Source organism: Carcharodon carcharias, chromosome 18, assembly GCF_017639515.1.
Source record: "Carcharodon carcharias isolate sCarCar2 chromosome 18, sCarCar2.pri, whole genome shotgun sequence".
NCBI classification, from domain to species: Eukaryota; Metazoa; Chordata; class Chondrichthyes; order Lamniformes; family Lamnidae; genus Carcharodon; species Carcharodon carcharias.
Genome location: NC_054484.1, coordinates 70,411,586 through 70,426,878, shown reverse-complemented (window position 1 = coordinate 70,426,878; position 15,293 = coordinate 70,411,586). Strand labels below are relative to the sequence as shown.

General features: G+C 41.0%; 1 protein-coding gene across 3 annotated transcripts in view; it reads right to left on the bottom strand.

Annotated features, from left to right (window-relative positions):
• The window catches only part of usp9 (ubiquitin specific peptidase 9), a 353,775-nt gene that overhangs the window by 22,007 nt on the left and 316,475 nt on the right, over nucleotides 1–15,293 (bottom strand). For 2 of the 3 annotated variants that reach the window (XM_041210976.1, XM_041210975.1), the window contains 3 exons: nucleotides 7,813–7,998; nucleotides 6,840–7,060; nucleotides 931–1,019 (listed from right to left, as the gene is read on the bottom strand). In XM_041210976.1, coding sequence (XP_041066910.1) covers nucleotides 931–1,019; nucleotides 6,840–7,060; nucleotides 7,813–7,998 — 496 coding nt within the window. Of the gene's footprint in view, nucleotides 1–930; nucleotides 1,020–6,839; nucleotides 7,061–7,812; nucleotides 7,999–15,293 lie in introns of those variants that run through there. The other variant, XM_041210979.1, reaches the window with a different exon arrangement.

Below are 15,293 nucleotides of genomic sequence, written 5' to 3'. Positions count from 1 at the left end.
AAATGTCAGGCAGATACCTTTTGCTGCTAAAATGGTACAAATATCCAGCAAATGCTGGATACAGTAACATTACAGTTGACAATTCAACATGAACAACCTGTTTGGCTGAAGTATATGGATAAGCAAATTAAACTGCTTTATACAGAGGCTTCATCAACCAGCATACAACTGTTGTTTTGCCAACCCACAAAATTTCATAACATATATTTTATGGCACTTTGCTGAATAATTTTTCCAAAATGATTAATTGCATACTTGATTACAATAATCATTACAAATACAATGTGGCTCGGAAAATCTGAATGCATGTAGGTGTATCTCATTCTCATGCTTAAACACAAACTGACTCCTAGTGCTCTCTAATAGTGCATTTGGTAAAGGTAATATGCACCTGTACCAGAGTAAAAATCCCTGTTCTGTGACAAAGCAGCCTAGCTTACCCTGGCCAACAGTAGCCACACTTTAATGGTCATTATCCCTGCGCCTTGAAGGAGAAATCTAAGCCAGCTAGAGTTCCAACTCCTGATCACAATTCCAGTGATCTATGCCAGCCCAAGTGCATTACTTTGTATGAGGTCAATGTTAGAGTTTGGCCATGATGGTCCAACCCTATAGTCAAAAAACTCAGCCAAAGTTCACACATGAAGAGTACATTTTGGTGAGGCAACAAAGGCCAGCGACCGTCTGAGTAACTGTCTTTCATTAAGACCCAATGCCTTCATCAGAGATGAAAAATGTTGGTTGGGGTGGGGGGTTGTGGCAGAGAGAGCAGACGAAAAAGGAGGAAGAACGAAATTAAACTTTTATTTAGCTATTGTGTACTCAATTATAACTGTTATTTTTCCAACCCACAAAATTTCAAACCATTTATTTTATGGCACTTTGCTGAATAATGTCTCAGCCTCATTATACAATGAAAGGGGCACTCACCTGTGGGTTTGCCAAGAGTCTTCTATAAGCAAGATTTGCAGTAGAAGATCCAAGTAAGGCCTAAGTTCATAAGTATAAGAATATGCCACCTGGGAATGAAAATATTAAATGTGGAGCAGTTGTTTCAATCAAGTGGCCACATATACCTCAAGTTCAAGACAATCCTTTTATCCTTTTGAAGTACCCTCTCACCTTGATTTTAAAACTTGTGAACTTCTGAGTAAAATGCAATATCAGTCAAAATTAATAAATCCAACTGAATCAAAGCAGGGATTATATTTGTTCATTCTTAAATTGTGTTATAAAACAGTAACTTCACAAGTTCAAGATGATGCAGGCTGTAGCAACAGAGACTAAGGGTTTATTTATTGGTTGGCCAGACAGTGTAAAACTGAAGAAACCATTTTGTGGAAATCACAATTCAATGTCTTCAGGCGAACACAGCAAATCACATAACCATCTAAGAATTCAGAATAGCCAGAGGTGTTTCTTTAAGATGCAGACCATGGGTGTAGGAAAAATAGTTTGTTTCATACTTGAGACTAATCACTGGCAGAGCACAGAATAGGGAAGATCTCAGATGGAAAACCCTCTTAGCTGTAAACAGAAAAGAAATACATGGACACTTGGTGAATTTTTAAATAGGAGACTGAGATGTGGCATTAAAGAATAAAAATGGCAAACAAAGCATTCGAGTTCATTTCTAGAGGAACAGAATTGAAAAGCAGATATGTGGGGAACTTTGCTAAGATTACACAGAGTACTGTACTCAATTACTATATTACTATACGCAATGTCTATATTATAAAAATGATTTAAGGACACAGATGAAGTTGTAAAACAGATCTGTAAAGATGATACCAGAATGCAGGAAAGATTGAACAGGCTGGGACACTTTTTTTTCTAGAAAAGAGATGGCTGAGAGATGACCTGATAGAGGTTTTTAAAATTAGGAAGGCGTTTGATAGGGTGAATGTAGAGATTTTCCACTTGTGGAGGGATACAAAAAGCAGTGGCCATAAATACAAGATAATTACCAACAAATCCAGTAAGGGATTCAGGAGGAATTTTACTCAGAGTAGTTAGAACATGGAATTTGCTACCACTTGGGAGTAGGTGAAGTGAGTAGCAGAAATGCATTTAACAGGAAGCTAAATAAATGAGGGAGAAAGGAACAGAAAGATATGTTGGCCAGATGAGACAAAAGAAGGTGGGAGGCGGCATGTGTGCAGTATGAACAGCAGCAGAGAAACAGCAGAGACTATGCATATTCATATTCATTGACACATTGAACTTCAGAAGGTCTAAACAGAACGAAATGCTTTGGATTTTCCTCAGAAAATTTAATAATTCTACTATGCGAGTAGAGTTCTTTTTACCTTCAATGGGGTTAATCATACAGAAGCACACACAGGTCAACACTCAAAGAAATGGCTTTAATGACATATAAGGTATTTAATGCCTTGATGGACCAGCTGTTAAAATCAGTTTGCAACTGTTAAATATGCTTTGGATATTCCCTCTGGTAAAGGTGCAATAGTTATTCCCATAAACAATGTAAAACTTACATTCAGGGGTGTATTTATATTGTCAATACCAAATTATTCAAAAGGAATCTAACAGCATACCTTGTGATCTGAGCCAGATATAGCATTTTTTGCACACAGGCCCAAGAATGTCTTGCCAATCTTGGTAGAGATGGTTTAAGGTCCAATATGAACAAATGAATATAGAGTAAAAGTTATGAACAGATTTTGCTTTGTTCACTCAATTCTATTTCTTTCCTAAACAAGAAAATAATAAACTGCACACCTTCTCCCATATGTGGGCAGACTTGCATGTTTTTGTCAATACCTTTCTTGCTAGACATTTTCCAGATGCTAAAACTGATCACCATCACCTCCAGGTCTAGTGCCATATCTCAGTCTCCTATTTAAAAATTCACCAAGCTTCCATGTATTTTTTCTGTTTCTAACAAGTAAGAGGGTTTTCTATCTGACTTCTTCCCCATTCTGTTGTCTGCCAATGATTAGTCCCAAGTATAAAACAAGCTACATCTCCTACGCCCAATGTGTGTGGGGGGCAGTTGGGGGGGGGGTCTGCATCTTAAAGAAATACCTCTGGCTATTCTCAAATTGAAGCCTTAGATCAGGCTTGTTCAAACTTTTCACTTGGGGGGGCTATATTTCAAATTTTTTTTCTCATGCAAGGGTCTGATGAGCAAATTTTGGAAAGGTTTGGCGCAACATTAAACATGAATTTCAATACAATGTTGAGGTACGAGGAAAAGAAACAACCTGCTCAGCAAGAATAAAGCAATGTCAGGGCAATAAATTGATAACTTTAAAATAGAGTAATTAATAAAGGTTACTATTTGAGTGAGAGTGTCAAGCTGCGTTTGTCCTGCTCACTCCCAGTCTCATGATGCTTCCTCATTCACCCTCACCCACTGTGTGAGTTGGTACAAATGTGGTGTGTGAAGGTGAGGGTTAGTGCAAACCCTGAGAGTTGAAGTGAGTCGCTCTCACTCACTCAATTTGTAGCCACTCTTACTGCTCCTCCACCTGCAGCTGCTCTCACTCGCCTCCTCCTCACCTGCAGTCACTCACTCTCCCCACCCTACCAGCAGCTGCTCTCCTCCTCACGCCGGTCCCCCCTCTCTCCCTGCTCAGTAGTCGCTCTGACTCTCCCCCCGCTCCCTGAAGACTTCCCTCCCTCAACAACCTGCTGCCGTGGCGCCATTTGTTCAGGCCTCAGGCTGAAGGAAGCTGCTCCTTCAAACAGACTGGTTCTGTCCCACCTTTGCTGCTGGTAGGCTCACTGTTGATCCTATCAACAGCAAACGCAGGAGAAAAACAGCCTGTGATTGAGGGAACAGAAATGCGCAGAACCTTCTAATTCACTTACCAGCATTTTAAATATAGGGTCCACGGGCCAGATAAGATGGCCTGCCGGGCCACAGGTTGAACAAGCCTGCCTGAGATAGTCCTATGATTTGTTGTGTTAGCCTCAAGACAGTGAATCATGATTTCCACAAAATGGCTTCTTCAGTTTAACACAATGGCTGGCCAACCAATAAATAAACCCTTTGTCTCAGTTGCTACACTTGCAACTTCTTGAACATGTGAAATTACTGTTTTGTAACACAAAATCTAAACATAAATTTGTAAATTCTTCAAGTTAACAAAAATGGAATAAATACACACAAATGTGAGAGCTATATAACCCAAATGGTTACAAAATCCACTTTCCAATATGTGTTAATTGTTGATTCAAACAAGATAGTGCAGGGTATTATAAATGGTTTCCAAAGATTTAAGACCCTTGTATGTAAGGAAGGATATATATCCATTGGACACAGTTCAGAGAAGTTTGATTGGATTGATTTGTGGGATGATGAGGCTGTCTAATGAGGAAAAATTGAGCAGATGGGCCTATACTCATTGGTGTTTTGAAAACTGAGAGGCAATCTTACTGAAATATAGAAGATTCTGAGGTGATAAAATAAACAACAAATACTACAGAGATCTGAAATAAAAACAGAAAGTGCTGGAAAAACTCAGCAGGTTTGGCTGCATCTGTGGAGAGAAAAACAGAGTTAACGCTTGAGTCCAAAATAACTCTTCTTTGGAAGATTCTGAGGCAGCTTGACAGGGTAGATGCTAAGAGGATGTTTCTCCTCATTGGGGAATCTAGAACCAAGGGACAGTTTCAGAATGCAAGTTCGCCCATTTAAGATGGAGATGAACTAAAATCAACCACGTCAAAAGGGGCAAACCTGGAGGTTAGTATTTGAAGTGAATAAATGTGAAAGAACAGAATTCCTTCTGCAGGAAACTGATGCTTCTTGCTCATGTTCAAAGTTGAAAATTTTATACATGGATGCAAATTCAAACTGTTCTGTACCATTTGAAGTGTCAAATTCACTTCATATCTCAACAAAGTGTGCCAACTTTGCGAGGCAAGAGAGGAATGAGTGAAATGGTGCTGGAAAACTTCGAAATTAGAGCAAAAGATCACTGAAGATTTCAAAGTATAGTGAAGAGAACTACTTTGCTAACATGTATAGCATTGTATTGGCTAAAAGCAGTGCCACTTTCCAAACATTAGAAATTTGACGTAATTATTTAAAATATTAACTGAGTTAATATTTTAAATATGAAGTCCCATGTTGACAAAATAAGTGTTGGTTTGTGGTTACCTCAAAAACAACCTATCCTAAACCTTAAGTTGCAAGATTCACACCAATGGGAACACCATTAAAATATTTGTAAAAGGCAGATACTCCTGGTATGTGGATTCTTAAAGCTAGTTTTCAGAACATGATCAAACAAGTCCTTTAGGTGTAAAAGTAATTTTGTCTTAAGTGGACAGACACACTACAATAAATGGATCAAAATGATTCCATATCTCTCTTAAATCACATTGCATATTGCCCTGGTAATAAGGAAATAATGTATTTATGAAGATTGCTCAAGTGAATAGATTTAGCTCCCAAACACCCGCTCTTGTCCGTTCTCATAGGAAAGCAATCATTGAATAGAGAAGTGGTTTGGGTATGGAAGTTTTATCCGTTGAGGAGCAAATAAGGCAATCTTGAGTTTTTTAAGGCGACAACTGGGACCTGTGAAACTATATGTCAACAAGGAGGTAACAAAAGCAGATGGAGAGCAGAGAAAAGTAGAAGTAGGAAGGTAAAAATTTGGTATCCATTAATACAATTAAACTGAACTTAAATTTGCAATAGGGAAAGAGAGATTGATTTTAAGATCACATGTTGAAGTTATTGATTTCTCAGACACGTCAGGATTTTCTATTCTATTCTCCCAATTTCTGTGCCCGTTGCAGCTGTTTGGATGATGCAATCTTCCACATTAGCACTTCCAACAGGTCTTCCCTTTCCCCATTCTATTTCACATGCTAATGCTTCTATCCCTTCCACTCCCTCGTAGAATCACATTATGGATTCCCTTGTGCTCACCTCCCACTTCTCCAGCCTCCTTATTCAATGATCATCCTCCGTCATTCCACCACCTCCAGCACCAAACACATTTTCCCCTTCCCTTCAGCAGTGACATTCAGTAGCCTGTCAATCTAATTCTCTTCCTTGCTGCCATTCTGACCTTGGTGTCCTTTCCTTGGCCTGCTGCAGTGTTCCAATGGAGCGCAACACAAACTTACTGCCCCCATTTTGTTTCATTTTTCTTCCCACTCAATTCCTTTCCTTTCAGACGGCAGCTACTCAGGATTCCTGCCATTCACATCTCCTCTAGGCATGTATTATTTCTTTACTTATCCCATTACCATTCCTTTTGGCCACGCACCATGAAATCCTATCATTTAATCTCTTCTGCCTTCCAGCCTATCCCCTTTTGTTGTTCTTCCTACACTCCCCTCTTTTACTCGCTTAAGACCTATTACATTTAGACTTTTTCCAGTTTTGATCAATGGTCACAGACCTGAAACATTAAACCAGCTTCTCTCCACATGTGCTACCAGGCTTGCGGAGTAATCCCAGCACTTTTTGCTTTTATTTCAAAATTTTATTGGATCTGCATAAGAAATTTGCCTTTATGCAAAATTGGTAAGCTATTTTTGTCGATTTTGGCAATTTTGGAAATATTGAAGATGTTTACTTGTCATCTATTTATAAATCTGATTGTTGGTATTTTCAAAAACAAACACTATTGTGTCTGTATCTAAGGGCTTTGGACCTAAAACAATCACCCTGCCGTCTGCTTCCCAATGATGCTGCCTGATCTGTTGAATGTTTTCAGTATTTTGTGCTCATATTTCACAATTTCAGCAACTGCAGGATTGTGCAATTCATATCTTTACTGGTTCTGTTTTGATTAAGTAGTCCTCTTTCTCCCCACCAGTCTGCAACCCCCAAAAAAACATTTCCACACCTGCCAGAGGAGCTCACTGAGCACAGTGGAAGAGAATTGTGGATTCTCCCAGCAACAGAAGCGAAGTAGTTTGATGGTTTCTTCAGAATTGCTGCAGTCTTCAATAATCTTTTTCACATAACTAGTTCGTACAAACAGAATGTCTGCCACACTCTGCTGGATGGTCATTATAGGTTGGGACAAATTAGGATCACCATAGGGATTTGATAAGGGTGGATTTCCTAAAAAGAAACAACATTGTTTATTACAAATTTTTAAAGACAGAAAAGAATCAAAAATAGTTTCATTTCTATAACATAATTTAGTAAGCTTTCAAATTTGACAATTACTCCCTCCTGGAGGAAGTTTATCTCCCCACCAAAACCATACTCTCATTTTCCTTCAAAACAAAGGGTTGGAAGGACTGCAGGTAGACAACTACACGAGGCTAACTGCTCTGTGCCCAGCTAAAATAAGAAATGGGTTTCTGCAAGACCAGTTGTCACTGCAACATGTTTGGGATTTAATCTCTTCTTTCATCTTTTCATTATCAGTAGCATCTATCAAGCACCAAAAAAATCTCCAATCCAATATCTGCAAGTTATCAGTTTTTTGCTATCGATTTTCATTTCATATATAATGTTTACATACACTGCAAGACAAACTGAAACTATTTGAATTTACATTAACCTTCTCTTGGAAGGTACCATCTTTCATCCCACCAGTACACAATTTCTACTACTGTACGGTGGGTTCCTAAACTGTGATTCCAAATCCCACTTATTCTGTCACTCATAGCTTGTATGAGATGCATACATCTCAAATTTAGTAATGCAGTACACAGCAAATATGATCCAAATCTGGACAATGTAACAAGCTAAACATACACCAGCTTCAAATATGCACATCACAGAACATTTTGTGCAAATTTCAAAATTAACATTTTTCCCTTTCCCTCATGAACATCAAGGTTCTAAAGATCTACCTTTCTTACCATTAATTGAGGACTGCATGCGTGATGATACATCACAGCAACGAACTAACTGTGACACCACAGCGTAGAGTTTGCCCAGTTCAGCATACTGGTATTTGATAGGTGGTCCTGGGCCTTCGTCCAAAGCCACAAGCATAAATGTTGCAGGCACATTCAGTTTTAGTAACTGCGTCTTCTCAGCCATACCTAGTGAAAAGAAATTGTAGAAAGAATTACAAATTGGAAACAACTATCTGTTGTCATCATAAAAGTGTTACAATTACTGCAGGAAAACGGTAAATGAAAATAACCAAATTTACTGAATGACTCTAAATAAACTACTGGAGATTCCACTTGTAGCTGTTAATGAATCAGAACCAATGCAAATTACACATGAATTAATAGACAAATGACACTTTAAATAAAAACGTAAATTTCACTTCAAAGATGCATCTTATGCAAGCACAGGCATTTGCATCACTCCCTGCATAATGTGGTGCAACATAGCTACACAGTTACTAACATGCCATTCTTTATTCATGCAGCATAGCTCAAGAGTCTTATCTGACAACAGCTTTCACCATTGAGTTTCATGGGTACGATTATCAATAGCAAAATATACTTCTATGAATCCTCTCTGCCGCGGGTTATGACAATCCTGATGATGTAGTTTTCCAGAGGTCCTTATCAACTGATCAACCAATAACAGCCAGGTTCACAGTTTGTCCAATTCTAGAAAAACACTCCAGTTCTTGAGCATCTCCAAGCTATCCATATAACTTTCTAGGTTTTAAGATCATTTCAGCCAGCTTGTACAGTGTTTCCAGGAGCCAGTCTCCTTTTCTGCCAAACAGAAGAATTGAGCTCTTCCTGACAGTGAGTGTTTCTTTTCCTTGAGAATACCATGTTCCTTTCTATTTTTGTCTGCTTTCTCTTTGTGTCGGCATCAGTGCTCTGATCGCCTTCACCCTCCAGTTTTTCTGCTTGTAGCTCTCCAGTGTCTGCCAACTTCCTTCTGAACTTCCTTCTTGTTGGTACTGTATCCAGGTGAAAGGTCGCCAGGTCACATTGACCAGTAATTATTATCTAAGAAAATTTCAATTGATCCCTTTACAACTGATGCAAGGTCTTACGAGTCCATTTCAATTATTCTTAAAAACAATTACAGATCCCACAGACCTTTTAAAGAAATGGCAAGCTTTCCTTACTGCACTGCTTCTGGGTCAAACGTCATCACAAAAGTATTTTACAAGCGACCCGGTAAAAGTACATTTTTAACAGGGTGACTGGTGTACTGGAATTTGCCTTCCTGTCCCATGTGCTCTGCATGGGCTTTTTGGGGTGCCATTTGTCCCCGATTTCTCTGGGCAGTGACTGAGAAGACTCAGTCTCCTCCTGGCGCTGCCTGAGCATCTTTGGTATCCACACATGCACACTGTGCTGCTGCGCATGCACAATCCAGGCCCCACACCGGCAGCCATAAAGGAGCAGGAGCATTGGTCAGCACTCAATGTCTGCAAGCAGTGCAGAGCTTCGAGGGAACAACTCTTGGAACACTGATGGGGTCGAAGAGGTAGATAGTAAGTAAAGAACTTTATATGTACTAAGTTATGATGGGCATAGCCTTTTATCTGAACAACTCATTTGGACCTCTTCAACCCCATTGATGGTGTGCACCTTATTCCCTTGAAGCTCCCGGCCCTGGGTCTCTCGTCACAACCACCTCACCCCCTTTCCTCTGCACTTGTCAGCATCTGCTACACTCCCAAAGGTGTCCCTTTTTTCCCTACCGGAGTTGGTCAACTTGATTTTTTTTTTAAAAAAAGGTTTCCTATTCACTGTTTTGACTTAAAATTGGGTAGGAATTCAATTACATGAAGACAGATTAAAGTTGTTTCGGAAACTTCTGGAACTGAACAACGATTGAGATAGTTCAGTTATAAATAAAGTCCACTAGATTTTTAAACAATGAATAAAGCTACAGTCTTAGCTAAACATTTTACATCTTCAAGTGCTCTTGAAACTACACAACTGTTTCAGAGTTTGACACACTGCCAGGTGGGGCATCCAAAACCGAACAACTAGATCTCTAAATCTCTGTGTTCGTCTATTTGTCCGCCCTTTACTTTCACCATTTAGAAGCTAGGTCCATTTGCCTTTCTGCATCAAATGTGTAGTATTTTACATTTGGCAAAACTGCATCAGTATTTGTTCCACCCAGTCACTTAATCGATGCCCCTAATTTCTGCTCTTGAGTTTTCAAAGTTTCCTTTGTTAAAATCATCTGCAATGTTTATTTTTATCCCCAGTTCCAGGATATTTATATTTAGATCAATGATAATGGATTCTCCCATTACTTCCATGGATGAGTGTTCGCAAAAAAAAGGTTTACAGTCTAGCTCCATGTCCTTGTATGATATTAGACCACCTAACTTGCATAACTGATTGCAACTATTGCATATGAAGTCAGTGCTGGAGGTACTGGTTTTGCACCATGCTTGCTTGTCTTGAAGGCATCTGACTATTCTTCTACTCAATTGTTGAAACCATTTTACTACAGACACTTCATGTGGATCTGTCCAAGGTTGTTTTTTCCAATGTATTGGGATTGAGCTTGCAAGCTCTGAGGTTGGCTTCAGGTGTCTTTAAATCGAAATTTCGGACATCTGGTAGTGCAGGTTCCTGTGCTCAGCTGGCTGAAGAGTACTACCACCTGTATACAGGAATCCTCAAAGTGAATCACATGACTGACCCAGCAAAGCTGAGCTCTGACTCTCATGCTCTTGGTGCCAGGTATGTAGCACTTAGTAAGAACCTCAGTATTGGGAATTTTGTCCTGCCACCTGATGTTGAAAATAGATGTCACAAAGCAAAGATGGAACACTTTGTGAGATGCCAGTAGCTTGTCAGAGTCTCAAAGAAGTGATGCAAGAAGCACTGCCTGGTAGACTTTGATCTTTGTTCCAAGACAAACTTAATGCTTTTCCCAAAGTTTGAGAGTGAACCTGTCAAATGCTGAGCTTGCTTTTGCCAGGTGATAGTTGATTTTGTCATCCAGCGTAGAGTTATTTGAATGGCTATTCCCAAGATGGCAAAACTTGTGTACTGAATGGAAGGCTGTGTTGCCGATAGTGGCCCTAGGGTCTTGGGCATATGTGGCCGGGGCGGGTTGATGCAAGATTTTTCACAGAATTTTTACAGCGTAGGAGGCAGCAGTTTGGCTAATCGTGTCTGCAGTAGCTCTCCAAATGAGCAATTTAATTAATGCCATTTTCCCGCCTTCTCCCCATAACCCTGCACATTGTTCCTTTTCAAATAACAGTCTAATTCCTTTTTGAATACCTTGGCTGAACCTGCCTCCACCACCCTCAGGAAGTGCATTCCAGACCTTAACCATGTGCTGCATAAAAAGTGTTTTCCACATTGCTTTTGTTTATTTTGCAAATCACCTTAAATCTGTGCCTTCTTGCTATCAATCCTTTCACAATTGGGAACAGTTTCTCCTTATCCACTCTGCCCAGGCCTCAAAAAATGAGATTTTGTATACATCTAACAAATCCCCTTTCAGCCTTTTTTCCTCCAAGGAAAACAGTCCCAACTTCTCTAATCTATCTTCATAACTGAAATTTCTCCTCCCTGGAACCATTCTTGTGAAGCCTTTATGCACTTTCTCCAAAGCCTTCAGATCTTTTCTAAAGTGTGGTGCCCAGAACTGGACACAATGTCTTCTTCAGGCTTACTGTCACGCCAAAGTGTTCGGACGCAAGGGCAAAACAATCAACAAGCACTCTGGAGTATTAGCTGAGAGCGCGAACAAGAGTTCATTCAGCAGTTGTTCAGTAACCTTTATGCAAGCCTTGAGCCTTTACAAGTTGAACAGGTTTGCTGCCTGTCCCGAATTGAACGTGTACTCCTGTGTCAAGGTCTTTCGAGTGCGCACTGGAGCATAGCCGAGAAGTATATGGCAAACAGAGCTGGAGTCAGTATACAGCCTTGCTTGGTGCCGTTGGTGACAGCAAAGGCATCTGATGACTTAGCACATCGCATCAGGCTGGCCATCATGAAACAAGCAAATGATGCTTATCTTTCAAGGTCAGCCATATTTGTACCTTCCACAGGCCTTCCTGGTTTACAATGTCAAAAGCCTTGGTCAGGTCAACGAACACCATATAGGAGGTCCTTATTCTCCAGGACGTATCTTAAATTTGACATGTTGCAAAGATCATGTCTACAGTTTCCCCATCCTACACGGCAGCCACACTGTGAATCTGGGTACACACAGTCCATGAGGTAAGTGACAATCGAATTAAGAATAAACCCTTGCAAGAATTTTTCCTGCTGTTGAAAGAAGTGATATTCCATGATGATTGTCACAGAGGGACTTGCTCCCTTTCAGTTTGTAAAGGAGTTATGGAGATATCCTTGTAATCTTGGGGCACGACGCCCTGGTTTCACGTTAGGCAGAAGAGACTATGGGTTTTCTAGTCATGACAGTCCCTCCGTACCTGCATACTTGAGGTGGGATACCATCAGTTCCCGACAATCTTCCCACAGAAAGTTGTTATATGGCTTTTATGACTTGCACTTCAGAACAATCGATAGCAAGCTCTTCCAGAATGCAGTGCTGTGGAAGTGGCTCAATGGTATTATTGCACACCATGGGTTTAGGGGGTTGAAGTGCTCCATCCAATGAAAGAGAATCATGAATCTCACGAGCTAATTGTCATCTGCTGAGAGGATGGGTGTTAAAACGTTGGTTTTTGGGCCACAAACTAATGGGAGACTTGTGTAGAACTTATAGGTTGTTTTTTTAATCAGCAGCAGCTTGAAGCTTACAGCCTCGTTTTCCTACCATCTCTCTTATCTTGACCTGCAGCATGCATTTTGTGCTATGGTACCAGTGTTTCTTGTTGGTGATTTCTTGCCAGATAAGTTAGATGTGTCTCTAGAAGCTCGCCTTTGCCTTGCTTGTTGTCAAATCAGTCTTGGTGCTTCCACTTAGCAAATCATAGGGCCTCAAATGCTGTGCTGCAAGTAACATGCTTTAAATTTTCCTAGAATCTTCAGTGGGAATATTGTCCTTTGGGATATCAGCAATTCCTATGGTTAGTTTGTGTTCCACTTCTTCTCTCGGTCACGTCTTTAAGAACAGTTACATCAAGCTTCCTTTGTGATTTGACTCCATACTGAAGCACCTTAGATTTTACTTTCAAAGCCTCAATATCCCTGACAAGTTGCTAGTCAGACCAGCAATTTGAGCCTCTAAGGGAGCAGGTAAGGCACACATCCTTGAGATCTGTCATACAATAACATGTGCCAGTGTTTAGATCCTGGTGTTTTCGGTTTGTCTGTTTGTTGGAAGAGTCTGTGATGGTTAGATCAAACTCGTTGCACTTAAGAGAGGAGCTGGCTTTTGGAGTCGCTCTGCCAATACCGTGGTGTTCCAGTATTGTATTAATTACAGGGTCTTGGGTATGCAGGATGTAATTTTGAAGTTTGCAGGTGACACAAAAACTTCAAAATGTAGCAGCGATGAGAAGGATAGTAGGCGGCTTCAGGAGGACGCAGCCAGACTGGTGAATTATGCAGACACAAGGCAGATGAAATTTAACAGAGAAGCATGAAGTGATTTATTTTGGTAGGATTAATGAGGTGAAGTAATATAAATTAAACAGTTCAATTTCAAAAGGTGCGGCAGAACAGAACCTGGAGGTGCATATGCGCTGACTTTGAAGACAAGAGCTGGTATGTCAAGTTGAGAAGGTGGTTAAAAAATGAGCAAATGGAATTTTTAAAATTTATTCATGGGATATAGTTTAGCATTTATTGCCCATCCCTAATTGTCCTTGAGAAGGTGATGGTGAGCTGCCTTCTTGAACTGCTGCAGTTAATCTTTTTTTATTCATTTACGGGGTGTGGGCGTCTCTGGCTAGACCAACATTTATTGTCCATCCCTAATTGCCCTTGAGCAGGTACTGATGAGCTGCCTTATTAAACCGCTGCAGTCTGCATGGTGTGGGTATACCCACAGATCTGTTAGGGAGAGAGTTTCAGGATTTTGATCCTGTAACAGTGAAGGAATGGCGATATGTTTCCACGTCAGGATGGTGACTAGCTTGAAGGGGAACTTCCAGGTGGTGATGTTCCCATCTATCTGCTGCCCCTGCCCTTCTAGATGGTAATAGTTGTGGGCTTGGAAGGTGCTGTCTAAGGAACCTTGGTAAATTCCTGCAGTGCATCTTGTAGATGGTACACACTACTGCTACTGTGCGTCGGGGGTGGAAGGAGTGAATGCTTGTGGATGTGGTGCCAATCAAGTGGGCTGCTTTGCCCTGGACAGTGTCAAGCTTCTTGAGTATTGTGAGAGCTGCACTCATCCAGGCAAGTGGGGAATGTTCCTTCACACTCCTGACTTGTGCCTTGCAGATAGTGGACAGGCATTGGGGAGTCAGGTGGTGAGTTATTCATCGCATGATTCCTAGCCTCTGACCTTTTGTAGCCACAGCATTTATATGGCTAGTCCAATTCAGCTTCTGGTCAATGGAACCCACACCCCCCCCCCCCCCCCCCCCCCCCCAAATGTTGATACTGGGCGATTCAGTGATGTTAATGCCATTGAATGTCAATGGGGGAAATGGTTAGATTCTTTCTTGGTGCAGATAGTCATTGCCTGACAGTTGGGTGGCACGAATGTTACTTGCTGCTTGTCAGCCCAAGCCTGGATATTGTCCAGGTCTTGCTGCATTTGGACATGGACTGCTTCAGCATCTGAGGAGTTGTGAATGGTGCTGAACATTGTGCAATCATCAGCGAACATCCCCACTTCTGACCTTAGGAAGGTCATTGATGAAGCAGCTGAAGATGATTGGGCAGAGGATACTACCCTGAGGAACTCCTGCAGTGATGTCCTGGAGCTGAAATGATTGACCTCCAAAAAGCACAACCACCTTCCTTTGTGCTAGGTATGACTCCAACCAGTGGAAAGTTTTCCCCGGTTGACTCCAGTTTTGCTACGGCTCCTTGATGCCACACTTGATCAAATGCTGCCTTGATGTCAAGGACAGTCACTCTCACCTTACCTCGGGAGTTCAGCTCTTTTGTCCATGTTTGAACCAAGGCTGTAATGAGGTCAGGTGAGAAGGCCTGGGCAGAACCCAAACTGGGCGCCAGTGAGGTTATTGGTAAGCAAGTGCCGTTTGATAGCACTGTTGATGACCCCTTTCATTACTTTACTGATCATCTAGAGTAGACTGATGGGATGGTAGCTGACTGGGTTGGATTTCTCCCTGCATTGTGTCCAGTTAATACCTGGGCAATTTTCCACTTGGCCTGGTAGATGCCAGTGTATTAGCTGTGCTAGAACAGCTTGGATAGAGGTTTGGCAGGTTCTGGAGCACAAGTCTTCAGTAGTATTGTTGTTGAAATATTGTCAGGGCCCATAGCCTTCGCAGATTCCAGTGCCATCAGCAGTTTCTTGATATCACACAGAGTGAATCGAATTG